The 24,490-nt window shown below is 31.8% G+C and overlaps 1 protein-coding gene across 1 annotated transcript in view; it reads left to right on the forward strand.

The window, feature by feature from the left end:
- Nucleotides 1-24,490, forward strand: part of LOC129231205 (glycerol-3-phosphate dehydrogenase, mitochondrial-like) — a 58,519-nt gene that overhangs the window by 25,563 nt on the left and 8,466 nt on the right. Inside the window, exons 6-16 of the mRNA XM_054865453.1 lie at nucleotides 3,926-4,089; nucleotides 6,116-6,274; nucleotides 9,812-9,956; nucleotides 11,399-11,484; nucleotides 12,351-12,458; nucleotides 16,491-16,625; nucleotides 17,640-17,818; nucleotides 17,899-18,030; nucleotides 18,256-18,414; nucleotides 21,156-21,341; nucleotides 22,728-22,826. Of these exons, the coding sequence (XP_054721428.1) occupies nucleotides 3,926-4,089; nucleotides 6,116-6,274; nucleotides 9,812-9,956; nucleotides 11,399-11,484; nucleotides 12,351-12,458; nucleotides 16,491-16,625; nucleotides 17,640-17,818; nucleotides 17,899-18,030; nucleotides 18,256-18,414; nucleotides 21,156-21,341; nucleotides 22,728-22,826 (1,552 nt within the window). The remainder of the gene's footprint in view (nucleotides 1-3,925; nucleotides 4,090-6,115; nucleotides 6,275-9,811; nucleotides 9,957-11,398; nucleotides 11,485-12,350; nucleotides 12,459-16,490; nucleotides 16,626-17,639; nucleotides 17,819-17,898; nucleotides 18,031-18,255; nucleotides 18,415-21,155; nucleotides 21,342-22,727; nucleotides 22,827-24,490) is intronic.

Genomic DNA, 24,490 nt, shown 5'->3' on the forward strand with positions numbered 1-24,490 from the left:
TCAGTTGTATCATTCACAGCTTACAGCATTTTAACCATGTCTCTTCCCTTTAAATAGCTTCCTTTATTTTGCCATGAATCAGGATCAAATAGGAAAACATCTTTTGGTGTTTGTAACTTATAAAATAGTTTTATTGACTTGTAATTGATTCCATGAAGAGGAAGATTTTTACTAAGAAAGTATTCGAAATCATCTACTGTTATCTGAAATTTTTATACAGTCACTAGACACGTCTTCCATTTTTTGCAGTAGTCTTTTCCTCTCTTCAAAGTTAATTCCTTCATCTGATAAGGACAAAGCTACTCGTTCATCTCCTAAATACCATAACTGATTTATAAATTTTCCAATCACTGCTTCTGCTGCATCATTTTGTACGCTGATAATTTTTTAGGCACATTATATTATTTAAAGGAGCCTAGATTGGGTGACCGCGAAAAACCATATCTTCATACAGCATTTAACTGTAAAACAGCATTTACGGACTTTCTCTTCATGTAAGGTCAATTTAAATTGTTGCCTAAATACATAAATTTTCAAACAATAAATTCCTTTTGCCACCCACCTGGTTCAGGGATAAGCTCCACGTTGCCGAAAACGTATCCCTGTAGGAGGGACTTCACCAGGAAATATTATTACAAGTTATGAGAATTCTCTGTAATCTTTCTCACTTCCGCTTTTAGAACAATAATATGTCCTCAACTTCGTCTTTTAGAATTTAAGTGGTATGTGTACTTGATTGAAATGTTATAAATTCTGAATGATGGAGAACTTTCTACAAAATGTTGAAGCCCTTAAATAATATCGGGTCTAGAACTAAGAAAGGTTATAACTTCTTTAAAGACATACTCTGCAGAACGATTTCAAGTGCATGATTATGATGGCAATCCAAATGTAATGTATCACCATTCAGTTTTTGCTCTAATACAGCTGGTATTGCAAGCCGTTGTATCAAACAGTACAGCTTTAACAGTTAGCATTAAAGAGCAATCATCTAAGATATCATATACAACTGAAGAACTATCTCAGGGAATGTATGATTGATCACAAGGTCATTTGGATTTAAATTTACTGCATCTACTAGGCTGTTAATAAATGAACAGCATCTTTGTCTCTAGTGTGTCATTTGTCTTACAGTGATGAAAGGCGAGCAGATATCAATAGTTGTCAAGCTTTTTTGCTTTGTGATAGACCAGATATAGAAAAAAGATTGAACAGGTTAGGACAGAAACCTATTTCGGTTTCTAAATCTTGTGAATTGCCAGGAGAATTTGATTATAATAAGGGACTCTGTACTGAAATAGAAGAAAATTAATTCAAATCATAGATTTTTACATTATTCCGATCTGAAATTTTTTAAAATTTATATTTTAGGTATGGAAAGTACAGTATATTTTTATGTTAGAGCAATCGAAGATTTTACAAAATTTATATTTTAAGAATTAAAAGTTGTATCAACATTTAAGTATATTTATGACTAAAGAACAGAGAATTAAAATATAATTACCATTACTTATATTTATAGCATTGCAACCTAGTGACTCTATTTGCCACATCAATTACATACACAGAAAATTTTGTAAATCAACACCCCCTAAGCCTTGAGGAGGCAGTTTTTAGTTGTCAAAGATCATTCATTAAAGGCCTGGACCATTCATTAATGGCCTTTAGAATGAATCTCTTGTGTCCATCTTGGTGGAAAGAAATGTTCCTCTGCCGCTTGATTTGAAGCGAGCGCAGAATAGCGGTATGCCTGACCCAAGGTCATTGGTGTACATGTATCCTCTGTAACATGTAAAATGTTGTAGAGTGAAAGTGAGAGAATGGTTGGTCTGGAAGTAGCAACATCTATTGAGGTTTGAAAGTGCTTTAAATATGAAACGTAAGAATATTTTTACCTAAAAATGAGAAAATCCGCAATTTTTTCTTCGAAACTCAAAAAAGATGACCCTAGGGGCACGGGTTAATATTTATGGATTGTCTTAATTTTTGCAAGGATCATTTATTTGTATAATGGAACAAATTGAGGAGGCGTCGCGTAAAATATCTACAACTTCAAAAATAGGGACCACCCTAATATATATATATATATATATATATATATATATATAATAATTACGCTATTTTATCAGGTTAGATAACAGCAAGTTGCGTTGCCAAACCTTAATACAGTTGGACCCCGGTTTAAGTTTTAACGTGCCTCTATTTAACGAATTTTGCAATTTAGCGGATTTTTCTTTTTCCGGACTAAAATGAAGGCAAAAAACCCCTAGTTACCGGATAATAAACCCCGAATTAACGAATAATTTGAACGGCTGAATTAATTTTTTTTTGTTCCTTTGTTAATTAAGAGTTAGGAAAAGTGTTTCCTAACTCACTATATTTCTTACTGTTATTCAAATGATCAATCCATCTTGTCCGAAGCAGAAAAAGCCTTTTCTTGGAATCGGAAATTTTTGATGGATGAGGGGTCAACTAATGAATAGCGATTTTGATGCAGAAAGCGACAACAAAACTCCCATTAAAACTGGTGCTTTTTCTAATGCTTTACATGACTTGGAAACCAAAAACATATCTCATGCAGCAGATTGTACATGACTCAGTATCTTCTCTCTATAAAGTCAAAAGAGAACTTTTTCGAATCAAATATGAAGGAAATTGTCAAAAATCTATTATTCAGTACTTTAAAATTTCAAATTAACTAATGTGAAATAAGTCACGAAATGCTGAATAAAAAGTGTACACTTTCTGAAAATGGCTATTTTTGTGCAGTTTCTTATTAGGGCTTTTAGATAATGTGAATGCATTTTGTTTCTCACCCCGATATTACAAATAACCCCGATTTAACATATAAAAGTTTTAGCCCTGATGAATTTGTTAAAATGGGCTCAGACTGTAGATATAGTAACGACTTTCAACTTTCAAATTCATTATTGCCGCAAAATTTTCCCACCTGACATATCCTGTTTTGAATTCAACACAATGAAAGCAATTTGTTATTGTTTCAGTTTTAATCCCTCTCCAAACATACCTTACACAGCTGATTGCATCCAAAACATCAACAGTTTTGAGCGATTTGCTACTAATTTTAGCGTTTTCCGTCTTGTTGATCAAATGCGATAAATCTAGTATATTTTTCTAGTATTAAATTTTGGGGTCCATAAGTCGATATTTCGACATTGTTTGCTAACAAGAAGATGGTCTGTGTATTGTTGACTAATGTGTTTGAAATTGAGTCACAATGATCTATCAAGAAAAGAACATGCCTCTTTCTTCAGCAAACATTTTATCCAAAATCAAAAGCCGATCAGATATAATACTGGTTCACTGGATGTCATCCTTCCAGGTTCATTAATTTGACTGTCAGTCAACTAGTAAATGCTATAAATCCAAACCTTTAAGACCTGCCAACCAGACCTGTAGTCTATTTGCTTTCAGGATGACAAAAAGTTTAAAGTTAAAGGTTTCATGCTATCTATGGTGCTCATAAAAATTGTTAAAAGTCTTTCGAAAATTTCTCACCAGAACAGCTTTCTCTCCATTAAGACAGAGTTCTATCATGCCAAACTATATAAAACAAGTGTTTTAATCAACTTCATAAATGTAACAAACTCTCCAATGTTTAATTATTTTCTTCTCAAAATTTGGTTTTTTCTTCCTAAATTCAGTTGTCCTCAAAAGCGGAAAGATCCATGTAAATGACTTCCAATATAGTGTTGGTGTCCGTATTTGAGGGTGTCCGTAGTAGAGATGCCTCTAATACATTAGACTCGATGCCTTACTGCCAGGGAAATAAAAACTGTCCACATAAGAGGAGTGTCGGTTAGGAGGGGTTTTACTGTACTTAATGCTTTTTTTAGTACAGATTTTATTGATACGCTAGAATTATAGTCTTTTTAAAAAATTCAACTTATACTGTACTTTGCAGATGGTGGCAAGTACCTTACTATTGGGTTGGAATCAAAGCATACGATTTTGTAGCTGGAAGACAACAAGTAAAATCAAGTTATTTTCTGTCTCGAGAAAAAGCACTGGAACGTTTCCCGATGTTAAAGACAGAAGGATTGTGTGGAGCCCTAGTATATTATGATGGTAGGGAAAATAAATATATGCTGACACACCCCATAGAATTGCTCCACATTTGTTAATATTTCAGAGTATTGAATTTTATTCATTTTAATTTAGTTAAGAGATTTTCATTTTTATGCTCTTTGTACAATAGATTTCTATTGAGTATATTATACATGTAAGTTCATATCAATGTTATCTTGCATTTTGTTTTTTAAATTTAATGTTGCTCCTTGCTCAATCTGTAATGAAAACAATCTTCTAATCTGGAATAATAACTCACTGTTTGTTTGCATTTGTTCTTTGAAGTATTTTCTTATTGACAACATATTTTAGCAGGTTTAAATGATTCACTTTTTGGAAGGCTCTATAAACATTTCAGTTCCTGACCACTGTAGAATTTTTATAAAAGAAATTAACTGATCTAGTAGACTAAAGAAAAAAAAGAATAGAAATTAGTTTTGAATTCTCCCAATAGAATGAACCTGTTATGTTAATATCTCATGATACAGTATCTTTTAAATTTTATGATTTTAAATTAGACAGTTATCGATGATAAAAGTTATCTTACACATCTGTGTTACAAATATAGTAGAAGACTATAACAACACCTTGGAGCCTTGTAGTTTTTGTAGTATGAGAATGGTCTGTTTTTGCATTCCGAATTTTCGTTAAATCATTATAATCCTATGAGCTTAAATTTTCATATGCTAACCTTTTCAAAATTCAGGGTCGCCCATATTTTTTGGATAATATAGAATTTACTGTACTAATTAATCACTTTGGATGACTGTTAGTAGATTGGTGGACATAACTGTACGATAAGTCAGAGTGTGGAAGAGAATCAGTAAGGAAATAAAGTAGAAAAAACCACTTTTCCTATTTTTTTCAGTGTTATGTATTTTTCTTTCTTTTTTACCCTCTTACTTGCTAATACTAATTCAATTTAACAGGCGTGAAAATATTGCAAAAAAATTCCTTAAATGTTTCTGAGATTTCTTTTAACAGTGGATTCTCACATTCTGTTGGGAGTCTGCATAGGTGCCTCTTTTCAATCTTTGCAAAAAATCTTCGAGCTAGTCCTTTGGTTAAAACTTCGTTTCCCTTTTATTGCTTTTTTGAAAATCTTCTAAAAATAAGTAAAAATATGTTTTTATGAGAAGATGTTTTTTGTTAAGAAAAATCTTTCTTGTAATATCCAGCAGTAAATCAATTGTATTTTGTAAATTCGCTTCAACTAAATGTGCATACAATTATTGTTATGTTAGTAGTAGACCCATAATTCATCAACCTGGTACCAGTTCAATTCCAGATATTGGAATTTACCCAGTTCCAGAACATCAACACTGATAAAAATGATTGCGGAAAATGTGGAAACTTTAGATTGTTAGCATGTTTCAAACCAAAATGTACATTGTCTTCACAATTTTGTCCAGTTTTTACACTGACATTTTTAATAAAGTATGGCAAAACATCCTTATTTTGCATTTTCAAAGGTTCTGCATTCTAGATAGTTTCTAGCCTGTGTACACATTCCACTCAATTATTTCAGAAATCTTTTTCTCTATGCAATTTTTAGTTATCCCTATAATTCTGTCCACCACTGTATCGGATGAATTCGTAAATATTCTAGTACCGGAACGCCTGTGAAAAATAATTGAATTTGAGTTACTGGAAATGTTTTGTGTAAGGGGAATTTGTTTTTCCAGAACAGCAGCACACGAATCATTCCTGTGCATTCCGGTTCAAAATCACCCTTGCTCTGTATCAATATCAGCCCCAAAATGTTTTTCATTGGTTTAATATGTTACTGTTAGATGTTTTTTGTAAAAACGTAGAAATTCCTTTTTTAGAAATTTAGTTTAAACACTTTATTTTAATACAGAATGCTTGCTGACTGTGGCTTTAAAACAAGCTTTCTAAATCTGAAAAAAAAAAAAATCTTTCTAAATGTTGAAAATAAAACTAAATTAAAAAACTTAATTTTTGTGTAAATTTTTATGATAAAAAAGTTGTGGCCTTGATTATTTTTGCCCATTTTACCTTTTAGGTCAACATAATGATGCTCGAATGAACTTATCGATCATTATTACTGCTGCAAGATTTGGGGCAAATGTAGCCAATCATGTTGCTGTTGTTGAGCTTCTAAAATCAGAAGAATCTGGGAAAGAGAAAGTTGTAGGTGCAAAAGTAAAAGACATGCTTTCAGGTATGATATTCTTAAATATTTTAAGACCTATTGTGCAGCCTTAAACAATGCTTAAATCAGACGAGTAATGGAAGATGACCGAATTAAAGTTATTAATATTGCTTTTCAGCTGTTACAAAGCAATACACATAATGTTTTAGTTTTTTTTTTGATTTGGAAAACAATTTTTCTATGCTTTATTACTATTGCAATAGTAAATATTTCATTGGTGGCAGTCATTGTTTATCTCATGTTTGAGGTGAAATGATAAATGTTACAAAAGTTTGGATCCATTCTTGAAAGGTTAAAACCAAGTTTTGTCTGTAGTAAAAAATATATTCTTATTTTCTACTAACAATATGTATATTTGCCTTGGAATTGGTTTCTAACTGCAAACAAACAGTTGGTAAATGCCATTCCCAAACTAGCATTTGCACATGTAAAATGGTTTTGTGCTCGGAGAATTTGCATTTTCTTGGAAAATTACAATTTGCATTATCCGAAATTATTCAGCTTTGCACTAACAGCCTTAATAACTGATGTTGCTTATCCAAATTATGCCAGTTGCAACTGTGTTTAAAATATCGAAAACGATAATCTAGATGAGGTTCTTTTAAATCCTAATCTGGTTCAGGGCCGACAAAAGAAGCATCAAAACCAATCCTAGCAATGTGGTAGGCAATTTCATTACCTTTCTCACCTGAGTTGCCGAGGTACCTAATAGGGAGCGACTTAAGAATTGCAAGAGTACAAAGTGTACTATTATACTATAGCATTTCCAAAAAGTGTGGGACGTTATAACAACCTCGTTTAGTTGCCTTTAGCTTGAATATCAGAACAGATATGAACACATATGTTCCTGTAGCCATGATTCAAACTGATAATTTATTTTGTTTTCCAATTTAGGAACTAAAACTAGAAATTATATAAAAAAGCTGAAGTGTGTCAAAATTTTAAGAATATAATTATTTGTTTTAATTTGTATATCTGTTTACAACATAAGCATTGTCGATTACCAAAGAATATTCGATTATAATCCTCTGCTGAAACATAATTATGACTACAGCAATGATTAGATTATTTAAAACATGTAACCGATTACAATTATGATATGTCAGTTAAGATTTTGATTACGATTACAAACTCATGGAGTAAAAATACATGCACATATATATAGTATATTATTCTCATTGCTCGTTTGCGGTAACTATGTCATAGATAAAAATTATGATTTTTTATTGTGCATTTAAATACTACATAACTATTTTGACAATATATCCTGCACAGGTAATTAGATATTCCATATCTAAAAGGCTCGCCTTATCATAATGCATATTGTACATGATTTAAATATTTATTGTTATTTGCATACAACCAACATTTTAGAGGTTATAGTTTCTAAAATTTCATGCTATATTTCTACATTCTATTATCTACAATTTAATATAATACTATTTAATTCAGCCCAATTATTGAGGGAAAAAACTATTTTTTATGCAGGTTTTGTAAAACATGCATAGCATTAAAATACATTCAGATAGTATAAATAAATGTTATGAAAGTAAATGTTCAAAAATAAATACTGCATTTAAAATAATTTTGTATTGCACCAATGTTTCAAAATTGTCAGGTTTCCTTCTCTGAGAAGTGTAAGATTTTCCAGCAATGCCAAACAAATGCTCAACTGGAGCAGATGATGCGCAAAGGTGCAGTTTTACTAAGCAATGAATACACATGAAAGATTGATCCCCAGTATTTTAGGGAATCAATATCATGCCCATTTGGTGCGCAGGTTTCGTAAGATTTAAATTTGCTTTAAATTTTCTCTTTTATGAAGAATTATCCCTTTTGGAAGTGTCGGCAGGTTTTTCCAAAAACGAATTGAAAACATATGCTAGTACTGTTCATATTGTTCTCTTTCCAAGGCAGTAGCTGTGCTCGTTTGCCTGTCGGAGGTTCCTGCAGGGTCCCTGTCAATGGCACCTACAAGGTACAAACGACTCACGTTAAGGCTCGTTTATGATCCTCATTTTGATAACCTTCAACAGTTCATAAAGGCCCTCCTTTTTACGTTTCTATTGAAGTCTTATCTTCACCTTTGTCCGAATCCCATCTCCCTTATACCATTGTAGAATCTCGGCTAATAACTTTTCACTTGCAACAAATCAGGATTACACGATTACAAGGCAAAATTACGTTTATTGAAATTTAGATTAGTTACGATTATGCAAGAAACAGTTGAGTAAAACTACAATTACAAGATTACGAGTGTCTCATTGCCAGATTATGATTATGATTACGATTACACAAAAATAATGGATTACACAGATTATGATTACGTAATTGGCGTACGATCCGAGATGATTCATTGTTAGGATATTAGTAAATCAATTGCACAAGCCATACTTGTTTAATGAAATTATTACCAAGAGTTTGTGACTTCTCAAAATACTTTGAGGTAAATAATGTAAGTCTAATTGAGGCAGTGAGAAGCAAAGGGATGTAAGTGGACATTTTCAGTTTTGAGTAAAATGTGTTTAAGGATAAGGTCCTAGGTAAGCTTTCAATGAAATGTTTTTCTAAACCATGCTGTATAGCCTACCTGGGCTATTATTACTATATCTTTCCCCATGACATAAGGGAAGTTCACTTACCATTTCTACCGGTTATCCCCAAATTTTTAATTTTGCCACTTACATCCTTTTGCTTCTCACCTCCTTAATTCTCTACTTTGGAAATGCCCTTCGATCAGAGTTCTGAAAGGGTAGGGGCTATTTTACCCTGTATCATTTTATTTTCGTGATTTTGTCAGGGAAAGTTATTGTGTACATAATTCAAAATCTTAAGAAAATGAATGCAATTTAAGTTGTTAGATCTACATCAATTACCTCTTATCTGCTCTCATCATCATTTGACGAAAGTATATCCAGTATTATACAGGGTTGTCAAATACATTTGCAAATAGAGAAGATAATTTACAGTTTAACATTGAAACTTGTCACTTATCCAACCACCATATTTTCTGAACTCAGGGCCAATCGGCTGTCATTTGTTTTCCAAGTTGAAAAAACATTTGTCTGGATGACAGTTCTGCTCTGAGTACGAGGCAAAAGTTGGGGTTCAATGTTTCCCGGAGGACATGACAGGAATTTGGTATGACATAGAACTTTAAAAACCACTTTATCATTTGAAAAAAAAAGTTGATATAGTGATTATGTAAACACAAAGCATTCTTCAAACCTTTAAAATGATGTAACTAACCATTGTAGAAAAGAAACAGTATTTCTAAAAATATTGGAAACCTTTTTTGTGATTTCCTTCGTGTATGAGAAAGTCTTTAAAAAGATGTTAACAACCGCTCCTGTTGATTGTTTTCCTCATTTATTATCATTCATTTTATCTTCAAAATGAGACTAAACTTGTTTGCTGCTATATAAGGACTTGTTAGAGTTAAGGAATTTACTTCCAAATTTCATACTTTCTCAAGTTATGTATTTTTTCTTTATATAAGATAACAATGTTTTGTGCTTATTTTAATTATTTAATCATTTTGTTCAGGTAAAACATGGGATGTTCATGCAAAATGTGTGATAAATGCCACAGGTCCATTCACTGACTCAATACGCAAAATGGATAATCAGCAGTGCCCTGAAATCTGTCAACCTAGTGCTGGAGTTCATATTGTTCTACCTGATTATTATAGGTAAAAAAATATATTATAGATGCCAAGTTCAAATCATAGTGTGAGAGTTACATAGAGCAAAGCATTCTATTAAAATTTTATTTGTTAGAAAATGAATCTCAGGCTTTATGTACTAAAAGTACCTAAAATATGCAGTAGAGATTAAAAAGTATGTCAAGATTCCCATGGGCCCTCTAAAGGCCCTATTTTCTAGTATTGTTTGTTGGGGTCCTTCTAAAGGCCATATTTACAAGTCAAAAGCCGTAAAAGTTTAATCAAAGGCCCTATTTTTTAGAATTTGGGTAATTATTATTCCATGTCAAATCCAAAAAAAAAAACTTCCTGACTATTATCTGGTTTTAGTGAAACCTTTAGAAGTCATCTCTATGATGTCTTAAATTTATGTTATATCACTATAGCAGACTTACCAACTTTTATGGATTATCCATAAAATATACAGATGTCACTTAAACTTAACGGGCTTACGGATCGACTCCCAATTTTTATGGTTTTTAGCTGCGAATAGCTTTGAAACTGTTTTAACAATCAAATCATAACTGTTTGTTCAAAAAAATCCTCCTGAAATTAAAAAAAAAATCAGATTCGCTTGAAAAGTAACCAAATAAATTGTTCGGTACCCCCAAGCTACCTCCTTAACACAACTGGCCATTTTGCCTCATTTCTTCTTCAGGGCATTTATGCGGCTGGGCTTTTGCCAGATTGTGTCAAAATCGCCTAACAGGTAATTTTTCCCCCTAGCTGGCGGCAGAAGGAAGCTGTTTTGTTTCAATCCGCTTTCTCTCTCTTAAAAGATCTGGCAACCCTAGCCACTCCCAGCTTCATTACTGTAAGCTCATTGGTCGACTCCAGGGCTTTTTTCGATCCGTGGGTAAAGAACGAAGCGGCGCGGAACCAGTTCTGAAACACGACGTGTGTTTCTTTTGTATCACGTTGTACAGACAGTCGAAAAAAGCAAAGAAAAGTTATTTTCAAATGGACAAGGAGTCATATACTGTTGAATTTCCGCATTTATAAAGTCTGATAAAAAAGGGGGGAATATCTGCATTGGGAGATACTTGTAAGTGGCTTATTGATTTCTCATGGTGGCCAAAACGATGTAGTGAGAAAGCTAGAAGCGACAGAGAAGAGTTTTTTAATGAATTCAAAAAAAAAGGCACTGCTGCTTCATTAAATTCAGCTGCATTTTCTTCACATGCTGAAGTTACTGATTTTGAAAATATTTTTCAAATGTAAATCTATCTTTATATCTTGTAAAATGTAAATAGTAGTATACCTTACAAATAGGGTTTTTTTTTTTTTTTAATTTGAAACATCATCTAACATCAGCTTTTATTTTTTAAAATTGCTTTAACTTATGATTAAGACACACAATCTATTTTAAATATTAATAATCTTCCTATTTTTTTCAACATATATTTTCCTTCAATATTTTTTGAATGTAGTCCTGCAAGCATGGGATTGTTGGACCCTGCCACTAGTGATGGGCGAGTCATTTTCTTTCTACCTTGGCAGAAAATGACAATTGCTGGTAATTAAACTTATTTTTAAACCTTTTCTATTTATCTTTTACTAATTTGAATGTTTGTTCTGCATGTGAAACATTTGCTTGCCCCTGTGTATTATGTATATATTTATTTATAATTGCAGTGTCTTAGTTTTTCGCCTTACTCTAAATAGTTGGTATTAATTTTTGTTTGTTTAAATCTAAGGCTAAAGTATTTACTGTTCTTTTGTAGAACATTACATTTAATATTAAATTACACAAACTAAGGACAGATCAAGTAGACATTCTCTAATTTTTTCTTCTCCTTTGATGTGTATGCTTTTTTTTCCCCCTTTGTTAGTTATTTGGTCTTACATGTATATTTCCATACAAGATCAGCTAGCTGTTCAATGCTACTATTTGTAGTTTGTAGACAAGGAATCTTTTTTTTTTTTTGCTAAAATTAGAGGTTAGTAGTCCATTATTATGTGCATAACTCAAAATCTGTAAATGTTATTTTCAGCGAAGTAAATCTGCTAAAAACGTGAGTAAATATTCTTTGGCTTTAACAGAGTTTGCATGCTCCTTCAAAACTCCTCCAATACCCCTTCATTTAGGAAATTGTTTTGAAAATGAGGTAATGCGTGAAAACAAGGGTCTACTGTATTTCTTGTTAACTATGCATTTCTTCTTTTCTATCATCAAGTATTTTTGTGATATTAGAATTAAATTTGTAATTTTTGTCAACAAAATTTCAATATTTTAAATGTTTGAAATTTCCTTTTGTTGGAGACTGGGCATAAAATCCAGCTTTTTTTTCATTGGTAACATAATATCCTTTTCAATGTTCCTTCAGATTTTCTTTAAATTGTGATGGTTAGATTTTGTTGTAAATTGAATTCTTTTCTTAGGAACAACTGATAGACCATGTGATGTAACACATCACCCAAGACCAACAGAAGATGAAATCCAATTTATTCTTGATGAAGTAAAGAATTACTTGAGTCCCGAAATCACAGGTAAGAAAATAGTACCTGAGTAAAGTAAAATAGAAATTTCTCCTCAAAATAATGTCAGATTTTTGCAAATCTCAACCGAGAAGTTGAAAGACCTAGAAATTCTTTTGAGCAGCTGGAGTTTGAACAGAAAAATGCAGAGAACTGCAATTGAGTTGTACGTTGCAATATATACATTTTTATATTTTCTACTTTTTTGCACAAAGAAATTTCTTTATTTTCTATTTAATGTGTTCTATGTATTTCTAAGAGATAATAGTTCCATAAAAATGAGCTAAACAATATGCATTAAAGCCAGGCCACTTGAAACAAACCTGAATATTAATACATGAAATACACCGCCAGCTCAGTCATTTCCAGCCGAGGACTGCAGAATATATATATATACTGAATATTAATACCAATTTTAACAAATTCAAATTATTGCTCTTGTGATAGTGCTTCCTCTCTAAACAAAAGGTTGTTTGCTTACTAAAAAAAAACTCTTCACAATGGAAGCTTTTTAAACATATTATGTAATTAAATTTTATGTAACTTTATCTTATATGCAGGAGCACATCCAGGAGTAAACTTAGGATTAGAGAGGATAGGGTAATTTCCAATAACCTACACCTTTATGTTCAGAGGCTACTGAATACAATTTCAGAAATTGCAGGAATACAAAAGTTTCCTAGATTTTTTTTTTTTTCACAGGAATTATATTGGAAAGCCTTTTTGGTTTGTTTTGGGCTGAAAAACAGACACTTAAGCAAAGAAACCTTGTTAACATTCTCTGGGAAATAAATCACTATGAAAATTTACTAAAATGACGTTTTGAAAATGTCAGTAGAAATGCCGAGTGCTTAACTTGAACAGTAACTCTTATGCTATGTATAAGCAGTGTAATAAACTATTTTTCTTTGTGGAACAGAGATCAATACCGCTCTAGTGAAAATAGGATTTAAATCTGTTTATGATAAATTTTTTGAGCATTGGTGTAGTTTAAGCGAATTAGGAAATTATATATTAGTGAAACATCTGCCTTGTGCAGAAATGCAATTTTTTGCTTCATCTTGATATCAAAGTAAAAAAGTTCTACCTTTCCGCCAAACGACACCAAATGTGATGTTTTCAACAATGGAATTTTCTTCCATAAAAGTATGAAAACAATGTTTTATCAAGAACTCACTAACAGAAACATCGACAAATCTTAGTTTTGTATGCGGCAGTGTGTTTCAAATGTTCCCAATAAGAGCAGCTGTTGTTCATTTTTGCTTAGCTACCGACCATGGCTGTCTCACTAAGCACCTATTTAGAAACTGAGTCTTTTCAACTCCCTGTTTTACTCTGTGGCTCTGACAAAGAAATGGATGCTTTTCATCTATCTTCTTGTTTGGCCCTCTCTGCTGGATATATGTGCAGAAGATACTGGCAGGTGCAAGAACTTATGGGAAAATGCTGAACTTTTGTTTGTTCATTATTCCATGGTTTTCATTTTGTATTTTATATATTTGTATTTGCCTGCAAATAGAAATGAAAAAAAAAAGGTATTTTGTCTTTCCGTAAAAAAATCTTACTAAAAAATCTATTTTTACATGAGATATATATTGCAAAAAAAAAAAAGAAAAGTAGGTAAATTTTTTTTTAAGAATATGAATAAAAGTAGGAGAAATTTATTCTTATTTTTCACCAACTGCAAAAAACTTATTTTTTCAAATAATTTTTGATTACAAAACAGTTGGAATTCTATTACCAATTTAGTTTCCTATAAAAACGTTAAGCTAATGTAAAACTGAAGTCGTTGGTCTTTTTTATGCAAATTCTGTTAAACATGCCTTGTTTTCTTATTCATATGAATTTCCTCTTTTTCTCTTTTTGTCAACCTCATTTTTGACAATAAAACTTAATTTAGCTGCAGTATTTTTGTATACAGTGTATTATTGTTTTTTAGAGCATAAGACCCCAAGAGCTTCCCAACCCTATTGAAAGGAGTTATTTATTTTGAATACAAAGAAAGTACTACCTTTAAGCTTCCCTTAGACGCATCAACAAAAAGTCTCCATTCTTCCGTTTTCTAACAAAGATCTGAAGATTTTATAATGCTTAAAATGCATATTTCAACATATAATTCATAGAAACTAATGAAGCATTCATGTATGTCAAAATATATTCAAATTTGTTCATCATTAGGCAACACATTGCACTCTTGAAACCTTGGTCCTATTAATATGACTCCATTCTTCTTTCATCGCATATTAGGCCCAAAACTATTCAAATTCTCCTTGTGTTTTTTGTAGCAAACTCCTGAATATTTCACTGAGTGAAAATAATCCATATCATCTCACTTTCTGAGACTTCAAGATGACATGCATTTTATATAAATTGAATCTTCATGATCTGAGGTTAATTTTTTACCCTTGGAATTCCGAACGAATAGCGGAGTTTCTGGTTCTATGCTGTCCCCGATCCTAAGTTTTTTATGCTTTTTTGACACATCATAGTATAGCATTTCAAAAAAATACCCAATATTTCCGTGCTAAGCATAAAAATTGTATCTGCAGCTGAGTACAAAATGAGAAATTGTGGTTTAATTGATTTGATGCAACTTTTCAGAATTTTTTAAAAAATATTTTGCATTGACATATGACCATAAAACATTCTAATTAGGCAAAATATGTCACAAAGAACCACCTGGAGACCATAACTCAATCTTGATAATAAGTGCAGATATGACTTATGTACTTGCACAGCAGATTACTGATATTGCATTTTTGGTCAGGCATTGCATCACTTGTCGGTTCACTTGTGGTTCAGTCAAGCCACCTTAATTTCATTTAAAGGGCACAAGTTAATTAATATTCATGAATTGAGTTAACATTTTACAAGATTCATTTTTTTGTATGATGGAACAAATTGGTGGAGAAGGTGTTGCATTAAGTAACAAATTTCAAAAATAGGATCATCTTAATTCCTATTATAGGGGAATGTGGAGCAAAATGAAATAGGTAAGATGACTGAGCTTTTTCAAAGTGAACAAATTGGAAATTTGTTTTGAAAATTATAGTACATAGAGAAGGAACATTGTATTTTATAGTAAAACTTGCATTTGAAACATTATTTTTTAATTTTGGTAGTAAATTTGTGTTTTTAAAAAAAGGGGGGAAATGTTCACTTTATTTTTTCATGCAGCAAAGTGAAAAATTAATTACTTTTCTAATGAAATATTTTCTATTTGATTATAAAAAATATTTTTGAACAAATGAATCAGTTAATAAAAGGTTGAATCAATAAATGAAACAATAGTGAAATAATAATTTAATTAATTAGTTATTACATAAAGGAAAATGAGTGAGAAACCGAGTGAATGAATAAGAAAATGAATGAATGAATAAGTGAATTATTACATGAAGAATTGTAAATGAATTACTTAATAAATAAATGTGTATGTCATTTAGTAAGTAATTGCATGAGTAAATAAACCACTTTGTGCTGCATATAATTGATTAAGTGTACAAAATATTAAAAATACAAATTAACTTAATGTTGACTGCAGCATTGAAGGTCTCAATTAATGTTTAAAATGTTAATAACAAGAACTTTATCATTTTATAATAGCAAAAAAATGTTTTGACTAATAACAAATATTACAATGTGAGTATCAATATTTGAAAACAGCCTACATTGTCATATGCTTTAATTTTTGGCGGCATTTTTTACCTGGCTGGAATATAATACATGTGCTACTACAAAGTTAATTTATTACCAGATTAGTGGAACTATGAGCAGAGTAAACTATTTCACTGTGTCCGACATTCCCCTACATAGTTGGATTATGATACTTAATTTGCACTTATTAGTTATTATAGCTGTTAGAAATTTTAATAGCAGTATTAAAAATATCTGTGTCTTCGTATTTGTATTCTTTTTTTAACCTAAATTGTTGTTAAAATTTTCATATTTTATTCTTGTGGTTACTCAATAACTTAGAACAATCAATTGTCTCATAATATTATGACTGTAATGGTTTCATTTATGTATGCAATAATTTACTTACAGTTCGTCGAGGTGATGTATTATCTGCATGGAGCGGAATTCGACCATTAGTGCTGAACCCAAATAAAGGCTCAACAGAGGCCCTTGCACGTAATCATGTGCTTCATGTCAGTGACTCAAACCTTATCACAATTGCAGGTATTGTTTATGAACCTGTATGAATACTTTTATTTTAATTCCAGAAACTTAAAGGATTTGTTTGCAAGCACATTTTAGCATTTTCTTATTAAAATCCCTTTAATAAAATTTCTTTTACATCTTTCATTGAAAATCTTTGTAATTTCTCTGCATCATGCTTAACTCCCATCTTTGTTAAATTTACCTAGTATCACATTATTTTCTATGTTATGTAGGGTGTTTCAGAAAGAACTCCACTATTTTGAAATGAAAAAGCAGCAGCAAAACCATGTGAGATAGAAAGGTGAAACAAGTTGTATGTTGTACCAGGGCTGTGTAAAATTTTATACACCAGTTTTCAAAAATAGTTCAGAAATTCATAGAGCGCTGTAGTCATATGTTTTTTAATTAGTGTATGAAAGTGCTTCTTGAACAAAGGTCAAATCTTATTACGATGTATTCGATATGGCCAACTTTCACCTCAGTAATATAACCATTCAATTGCTTAACGTGACAGCTATGAAAGGTAGCCATATCGAACCAAGGGGTTTGATGTGGGCGATGAGATTTGACCTTTGTTCAATAAGCACACTTTCATACACCAATTAAAAAACATTTGACAACTGCTCTCTGAAGCCCAATTTTCAAACTTTTTGTAAACCACTGTATAAAAAATTCTAGAACTGCTGTTGTAACATATGTCATGTTCTACCTATCAATCTCACATGGTTTTGCTGCTAAGTCATTTCTAAGTAGAGGAGTCCTTTCTCATATATCAATTTAAAAACATTTGACTACAGCACTCTCTGAATTTTTGGACTATTTTTGAAAACCAGTGTAAAAAATTCAAGAGGACTGATGCAACATACAACTTATTTCACCTTTCTGTTTCACACGGTTTTGCTGTTATGTTGTTTCAAGATAGGGGAGTTCTTTTTGAAACACCCTGTATATCAATGTACAACTGAAAATTTAAAAGTAAAATTTAGCAGAAGCTTATTTATAGTAGTATAAAAGCAAAATATTTTGTTCCAGGTGGTAAATGGACTACTTATCGAGTGATGGCGAAAGAAACTGTAGATGCAGCCATCAAAACTTGTAATTTAGACCCCAAATCTGACTGTCAGACAGATGGACTATTACTGGAAGGTGCTCGTGGTTGGACTCCAAACATGTACATCAGATTAGTTCAAGATTATGGTGTGGAAAGCGAGGTGATAAAACTTCTGAAATAAGTATGTAAAGTTATCATTTTTTACATGAACAATTTTTATTTTTAAAAATATATATTTAGGTTGCTCAACATTTGGCTAACACTTATGGAGATAGAGCATTTTCTGTAGCAAAACATGCATCTTTGACTGGTAAAAGATGGCCTATAATAGGTAGACGATTGCATCCTCAATTTCCGTACATAGAAGCTGAGGTATGAACATTTATAAATATTTCCTTTCTTTTATAATATATAAGTAAATTGTTATTTTAGTAATTATTTTATTATGCAATAGTTTTTTTTTTTTTTTTTTTTGATACTATTTCTTTTTTTTCTGGTTGGTAATGTAATTTTGCATTCTTGGTAATCTGAACATAAATGACAAATAAATGAATTCATTTCTTATTCATTTTTCAATTATGAGTATGTGCTTTCTAGGTCAAATATGCCATACAAGAATATGCATGCACAGCTATTGATGTAATAGCTCGTCGCCTCCGTTTATCATTTCTGAATGTTCAAGCAACTGAAGAATCTCTACCTTCAATAATTTCAATCATGGCTCAGGATTTAAAGTGGAGTAAAAGTAGGCAAAAGGTATTTATTTGCATAAGTTTCTAATGTACATACGAGAGATGTTCAAAAAGTATCAGACCTTTGTTAATTAAATTGCATTTATTGAACTAGAGCAACAAACTTTTAATCACCTTCAAAGAAGTCTCCTTGGTGATGCACACACTTCTCCCAGCATTTCTGCCACTTTTCAAAACATTTCTAGAAGGCATCTCTTGGAATGCTGTTAAGCTCAGCCGTCATATTTTGTGTAATGTATTCTTTTTATTGAAATTGAGTTCCTTTCCGGCGAATTTTCAGGTTAGGAAATAGCCAGAAGTGTTTGCACTGTCCAGGATGTCTTGTGCAATTTCAAGGCAAGGTTCTTTTCTCCATTGTCAGCAACTTAGGAACAAATTTTGTGGACACTCTTCTCATTTTCAAATCCTCAGTTAAAATCGAATGTACTGACCCAATGCCGACTCCAATTTCTTCTGCTAGTTCTCAGACTATAAGATGACAGTCCTTGGTGACTTAAGTTTGCACTTCTTCAATAAAATTCTCATTCCGGTTTCTGGATAGCCTGCCTGAATGCGATTCACTTTCCACTAACATTTGACAGTTTTTGAATCTCTTGTACCATTCTTCTATTCGTGTGCTGCTCATCATGGCAGATTCCCCAAAAGCCTGTTGAATCTTGCGATTTGTTCCCATTTATGAATCGCCAAGTTTTTGTCGAAATTTAATGCTGTAACACTGCTCAAGTTTCTAGGTCATTTTATAACTCAATAAAAACTGCCAAGCACTACAGAGAGGTCTACACTACTAGGTTGACTGCCGGTGACGGAAGCTTTGTCATGACGTGAAACAGTGCATGCTCATGCATGGCAGCCTCCTCTACATCCCCACTAAGCTTTGCCGCCAGCGCTTCATTCACTAATGCGGGAGGACAGAAGGTTCCTATACTTTTCGAGCAACCCCTCGTATGTTTATTATAATTCACATATCTCTCAGAGTCTTAAAGTTTAACATTAGCATAGCGCTAGATTAGTTCAGTAATCTTTCTTTATGAAATGCTGGAAAGACGTCATTTTAACAACTTGATGCAACTACTGGATCTTTCTTTATGAAATGATGGAAAGAGGTCATTTTAACCCCTTGATGCAACTACTGAAGTATTAAAATAGCTTTTGACGCTTTACATTGGGCAAAAATGTGTAGTTTACGTGTATGTTAAATATTTTTTAAATTGATGTGGAATGCTGAATTTAGAACTATTTTTTCCAATTATTCATCTCTTTAATGAAGTTAGTTTAACTGTGTTAATTTATGATTAAAAGCATATGAAAGAAGTTTATAATTCTGTCCAACAATGTCCCCCCCCCCTCCTTTTTAATTAAAAAACTTTTGAGTGATAGTGCTTCTCTGTTTCACTGCTTAAACTTTACCATTATGACAATTGGTGAAAGTTAAGTTAACATACATTCAGACATGAGTGGCTATGATTTCAGTTTAATTCCATAATTGAAGAAAGAGAAATTCTTACATCATGGAAGTGATTTTAGTTTCATTATTGAATCATTATAAAAGATGAATATTACGTATATTGATAAAACTTTTGACACATCAGATTTGTTCTGAAACTGCCTTTGGTGAGATAATGCAAACATTGAATAAGCTTTTAAGCTGAAGCATTAGGATGTAACTTTATTTGCAATGCAGCTCTAGATAAGATTTGAGTTTTTCTAGTGAACTGATTGAGGTTTTGCCTAACCTTTTCCCTGCTATGACTTAACAATTGAATTTGATGGATAAATAAATTACTGTTAGTTTTTTAAGCTAATATTGGCATTCGTCTTAGAGTATGATGATCCTAACTTGGCACTAGTTTATAAAATTTGATCTAAATGTTTACCTTACTTTAAAAATATTTTGTTAATTGTTGAATTCAGCTCAATTTTACATAATTAGTTGTTGAACCTGTGTCTTTTTACAATCTGATGCAATTAGGAAGCTTCACTAAGCCAATTACTCTGCAAATTTTTATACAAAAATTTCAGATTGGAATAAGTCAATAAAAAAAAATTCTCCACTAAATATTTTAATACTGGCTATAGGAAGCCAGGCCTATCCTCAGGACTTGGTGTTAGAAATGGCAAAAGTACATTGCTTATGTAGAAGTTTATGCTGAACCCACATATGTTTGGGATAGTGTATGAGGGAGGGGCATTATACAATCAAAGGAAGTAATTAAGTTTTAGGGCTGCTTTTGGTTAGTCATTTGTAAACTTAGTTTCAAGATTTTTATTTTCATTTCTCATGTTTTGAAATAGAATAACTGTTTTCAGTCTTTCTATGAGTAGGTTATTTGGACTTGATCTATCTATATGCGGTCCTACCATTTCAAAATGTTCTGGGGCAGGCAAGGGGTTTGTGTTCAATACATTTTATGGGGAAAAACAACAAAATGCATACAAAAATGCCTAATTTTATTGTTTCTAAAAGCCAGGACGGGTGGAATAAACCCCCCCCCCCCTGAACTCATGTTATTTTTCACTGACAATATCTGCTAGTGTTTATTAAGGTAGGCAAAAGTGATATTGGTGTAGTTGTTTTGTCTCTTCTATATCTAAAATCAATATTTTACTGCATCATCTTCGTTTCTTATAATTTTTCATTTTATATTTCTGTTTAAGCATTGATCAATACTCACTTTATATTAAACATGTGTGTGTCTTTTTGCTAAAAATTATTTTTGTATTACTTATTATTTCATTGGTTTGTAGGAAGAATATGAGAAAGCAATGGCATTTCTACGTACAGAAATGGGTCAAGATGTTAACCGTAAAGCTAGAGTTGCTCCTGTTAATTTTTCAGAAGAAGAAGTCTATTCATTCACCAAAAAGTTTCAAACTCTTGATAAAGACAGAAAAGGATACATAACTGTTAATGATTTGAAACTAAATCTTAAGGTATTTTATTTTTACATTCTAAATATTTCTTCATTAGTTCTAACTTCTAGGAACATATGCTTTGAAAAAAATTTAGGTTGCTGTTATAACTATAGATTAAATTATCTAAGATCAAGAGTGAGTGAAACCAAAAGACACGTAAAATGCAGAATTATAGAGATGGGAGTTATGAGATTTCATTGTAAATTGAACTAATTTAGTTAAAGAGAAAAGTTTTCCTTTCCTTTGTCCCAATTTATACAATATTTGTAGAAGAAATTTCGGCAAAATTTGAACCCCTCCTTTGCACCATTGTATTAATCAAGATGCAAAATTTGAACCCCTCCTTTGTACCATTGTATTAATCAAGATTTTCCTTCAATTTGCACCATGAAATTGGTGGCAAGTTTGGTAGATTTAAAGCTGCATTTCCCTATTTTTCATTCCCCATTTATTTTAGAACTTCCAGTTGTAGAATATGTGAGAGGAGGAACTAAAAACCTTTGGAAAGCAATTTCAAATGAATTAAACAAGTTTTACTCGAAATTTATTTTATTAATATATTTTGGCCTACAAAATTTTAATCTGTTAAGATTAAAATAGTTTTTGTATCAGATCTTTTAATATTTGAATTCAAATACCTTGTATGAGTAAAAAATTATGTAATGAAAACGTGCCAAAGCTAAGCATGTGTTTCACTAAATATTGCATGCTGTACTAAAAACTTTTATTCTATTATTTCTGAATTTGCTGTGTGCAAAATCAAAAACAAAAACCATACTTTCAAACCAACTGATCTGGGAAAGTTAGGATAAATCTTTGGGACGAAATCAGTAAAAGAGATGAGTATTAATACTGATTAAGAAAGAAACAGGAATAATAACGTTTAGGTTTCTCAAGGGTATTTCTAGAGTTTAACTTAACTAGTTATTTGAATGAGTGGTTGAAAAAATATTTAAATTATGATTACAATTGCAAATTTAAGGCAATTTGTTTGAATCATTGACACTTTCTAGAACTCAAAACTGCTATTCTGTTTTTTATTTTAATTCTAATATAAATTTTATTTTCATGAAATAATTTGACATTTCAATTTTTATCTGTACTGAGTTCATGGGAAAGCGAGACTAGATGTGTGTAAAACAAAGAAATGCATCGTTTGGCAACATCAATCATGTGTTTGGCTTATACAAGAATAAATTAGTGTCAAGCAGATGGCAAATGTGAATGGTATCGGTTTACTTTGCTTTCATTCCAGAGAAAATCCCTAAAACTGGCCATAGTGGCAAACCTTCTGACAACCTATATGTTTGAATTCAGTCTGTCTTTTTCTTGAACAGAGTATAGCATGAAGTAGGATATGGAAAATTTATCAGTTTATTAATGTCATAAATGTTTTTTAATCAGGCCCAAGGAGAAAAGGTTGATGATGAAACATTGCACGATATTCTTAACGAAGTAGATTTAAATAAAAATGGACAAGTTGAGTTGGATGAGTATTTACTGGTATGTATGTTATCTGTATCCAAACAAGCAAATTCTAATGTCTCCTCTGACTTGTGTAATTATTTTGTGGCAAAATTTCTATTGTGTTGCTTCATGTTTTATTGTCTTTGCTCTAGTTACATTTGGATGCTCTTCTACACTATGTGATTCTATCACTTAAATATTAATAGTTTTGTATTTATCATTATATCTTAACCCTTCTTATATTTTATACTGTGTAGTTGAGAACTTGCATTCTCGTCATTTTGCCACTCTCATTTAAAATTTTAAATCCATTTGCATCCAAATTTATTCAAGACAATATCGCTCATAAAAACTCATAAATTTTCAGCAATGGTTATCTAAATTTTATGAGGACCAATATGAAAATCAGGGAATCTTCATGTTTTTTTCCCCCCTTTCTTTTCTTAACTCTTGAGTGTCACTTAATTTTGAAGTTTTATTTAAAAATTCATATTTTTTCCTAAAACTCGTATCGTCATAATTTCCTCTTAAACTTCAGCCATAAAAAAAATCAATAAATTTAAAGGTTCACTGCACCTCTTTAGTTTGATTTTCCCCATAATACTTTTAACAGTCTGGTAGGTCTGTTAATGTGTTTGAAGTCCATTTTTGAAGTAAACCTAGTTTGCAAAAAATCATGGGTCTAAACTAATCTTTTAATGTTTTTGTTCCACAAATGTTGATTTATTTTAAAAAATTGAGCAATGTTCATAAAAACTTGAAGAACATTTCAAGCATTTTTTAATTGAACTTGTGAAAGCTTTTTTTCACCCACAAATGTTTGATGTGTGCACCTTATGTAACGCAACATCTATAACATACAATTTTTCTCAATGCTACACATATGCAATCTTTCAGTTCTTGCAATGTTGCTTGGTTTGATTAGGTTTTTTGGCTCAAGGTTAGGTTTTTGGCTTGCAATGTTGTATGCAATGGGGCTATAAACAGTCTTTGATGAAACCTCGTAAAAAATCGCATAGGGTTAGTTTTGGGGATCTGGCCAATGCACAAAGGGTAAATCATCACCTGCATGGCCAATCCAGCATTGTGGAACCTCAGTGGCACAGCAAAGTGGAAGGGGGAACACCCCCCAGAGGTCTTAGGTTTAACATTGTTGCCAATCCTAATACAGTAGTTAATACACGTGTATGGGCTGTTGTGACCAAAAAATCCCCTCCAGAAGGAGTTTCTGGCTGCGCTAGTGCGGAAAATGCACGTTTAAGTAGTTACATATGTTTAAAAGAACTTTCACAGTTTATTTACATTTTTCTGTGTTATTTATAGTGCTAAGTGTAATTTACAAAGTATAAATTTTTAAAGCCAGGATATTCTTTTACATGGTTTATTATGAAAGTAATGTGCATTTTCTGGGGAAAATAGATTTATTGATGGTACTTGTACAAATGTTCAAAGTTCTTCTAAATACTGTCCTGCTGCATCAATACACTGGTGTAGACATGTTTGCCATGTTTTAAAGACACCCTGAAACTCCTCGACGGGAATGTGTTCAAGGAAAATTTTTCCACGGTTTTGGATGTTTTCCATAGTTTCCTGATGTTTTCCTTTCAGCACTCTCTTGAATCTGGGAAACAAAAAAGAAGTCGTATGGATCCAAGTTGGGACTGTAAAGGTGTTAGGGAACCACAGGAGTGTTGATACGG

Source organism: Uloborus diversus, chromosome 10 (genome assembly GCF_026930045.1).
Source record: "Uloborus diversus isolate 005 chromosome 10, Udiv.v.3.1, whole genome shotgun sequence".
NCBI classification, from domain to species: domain Eukaryota; kingdom Metazoa; phylum Arthropoda; class Arachnida; order Araneae; family Uloboridae; genus Uloborus; species Uloborus diversus.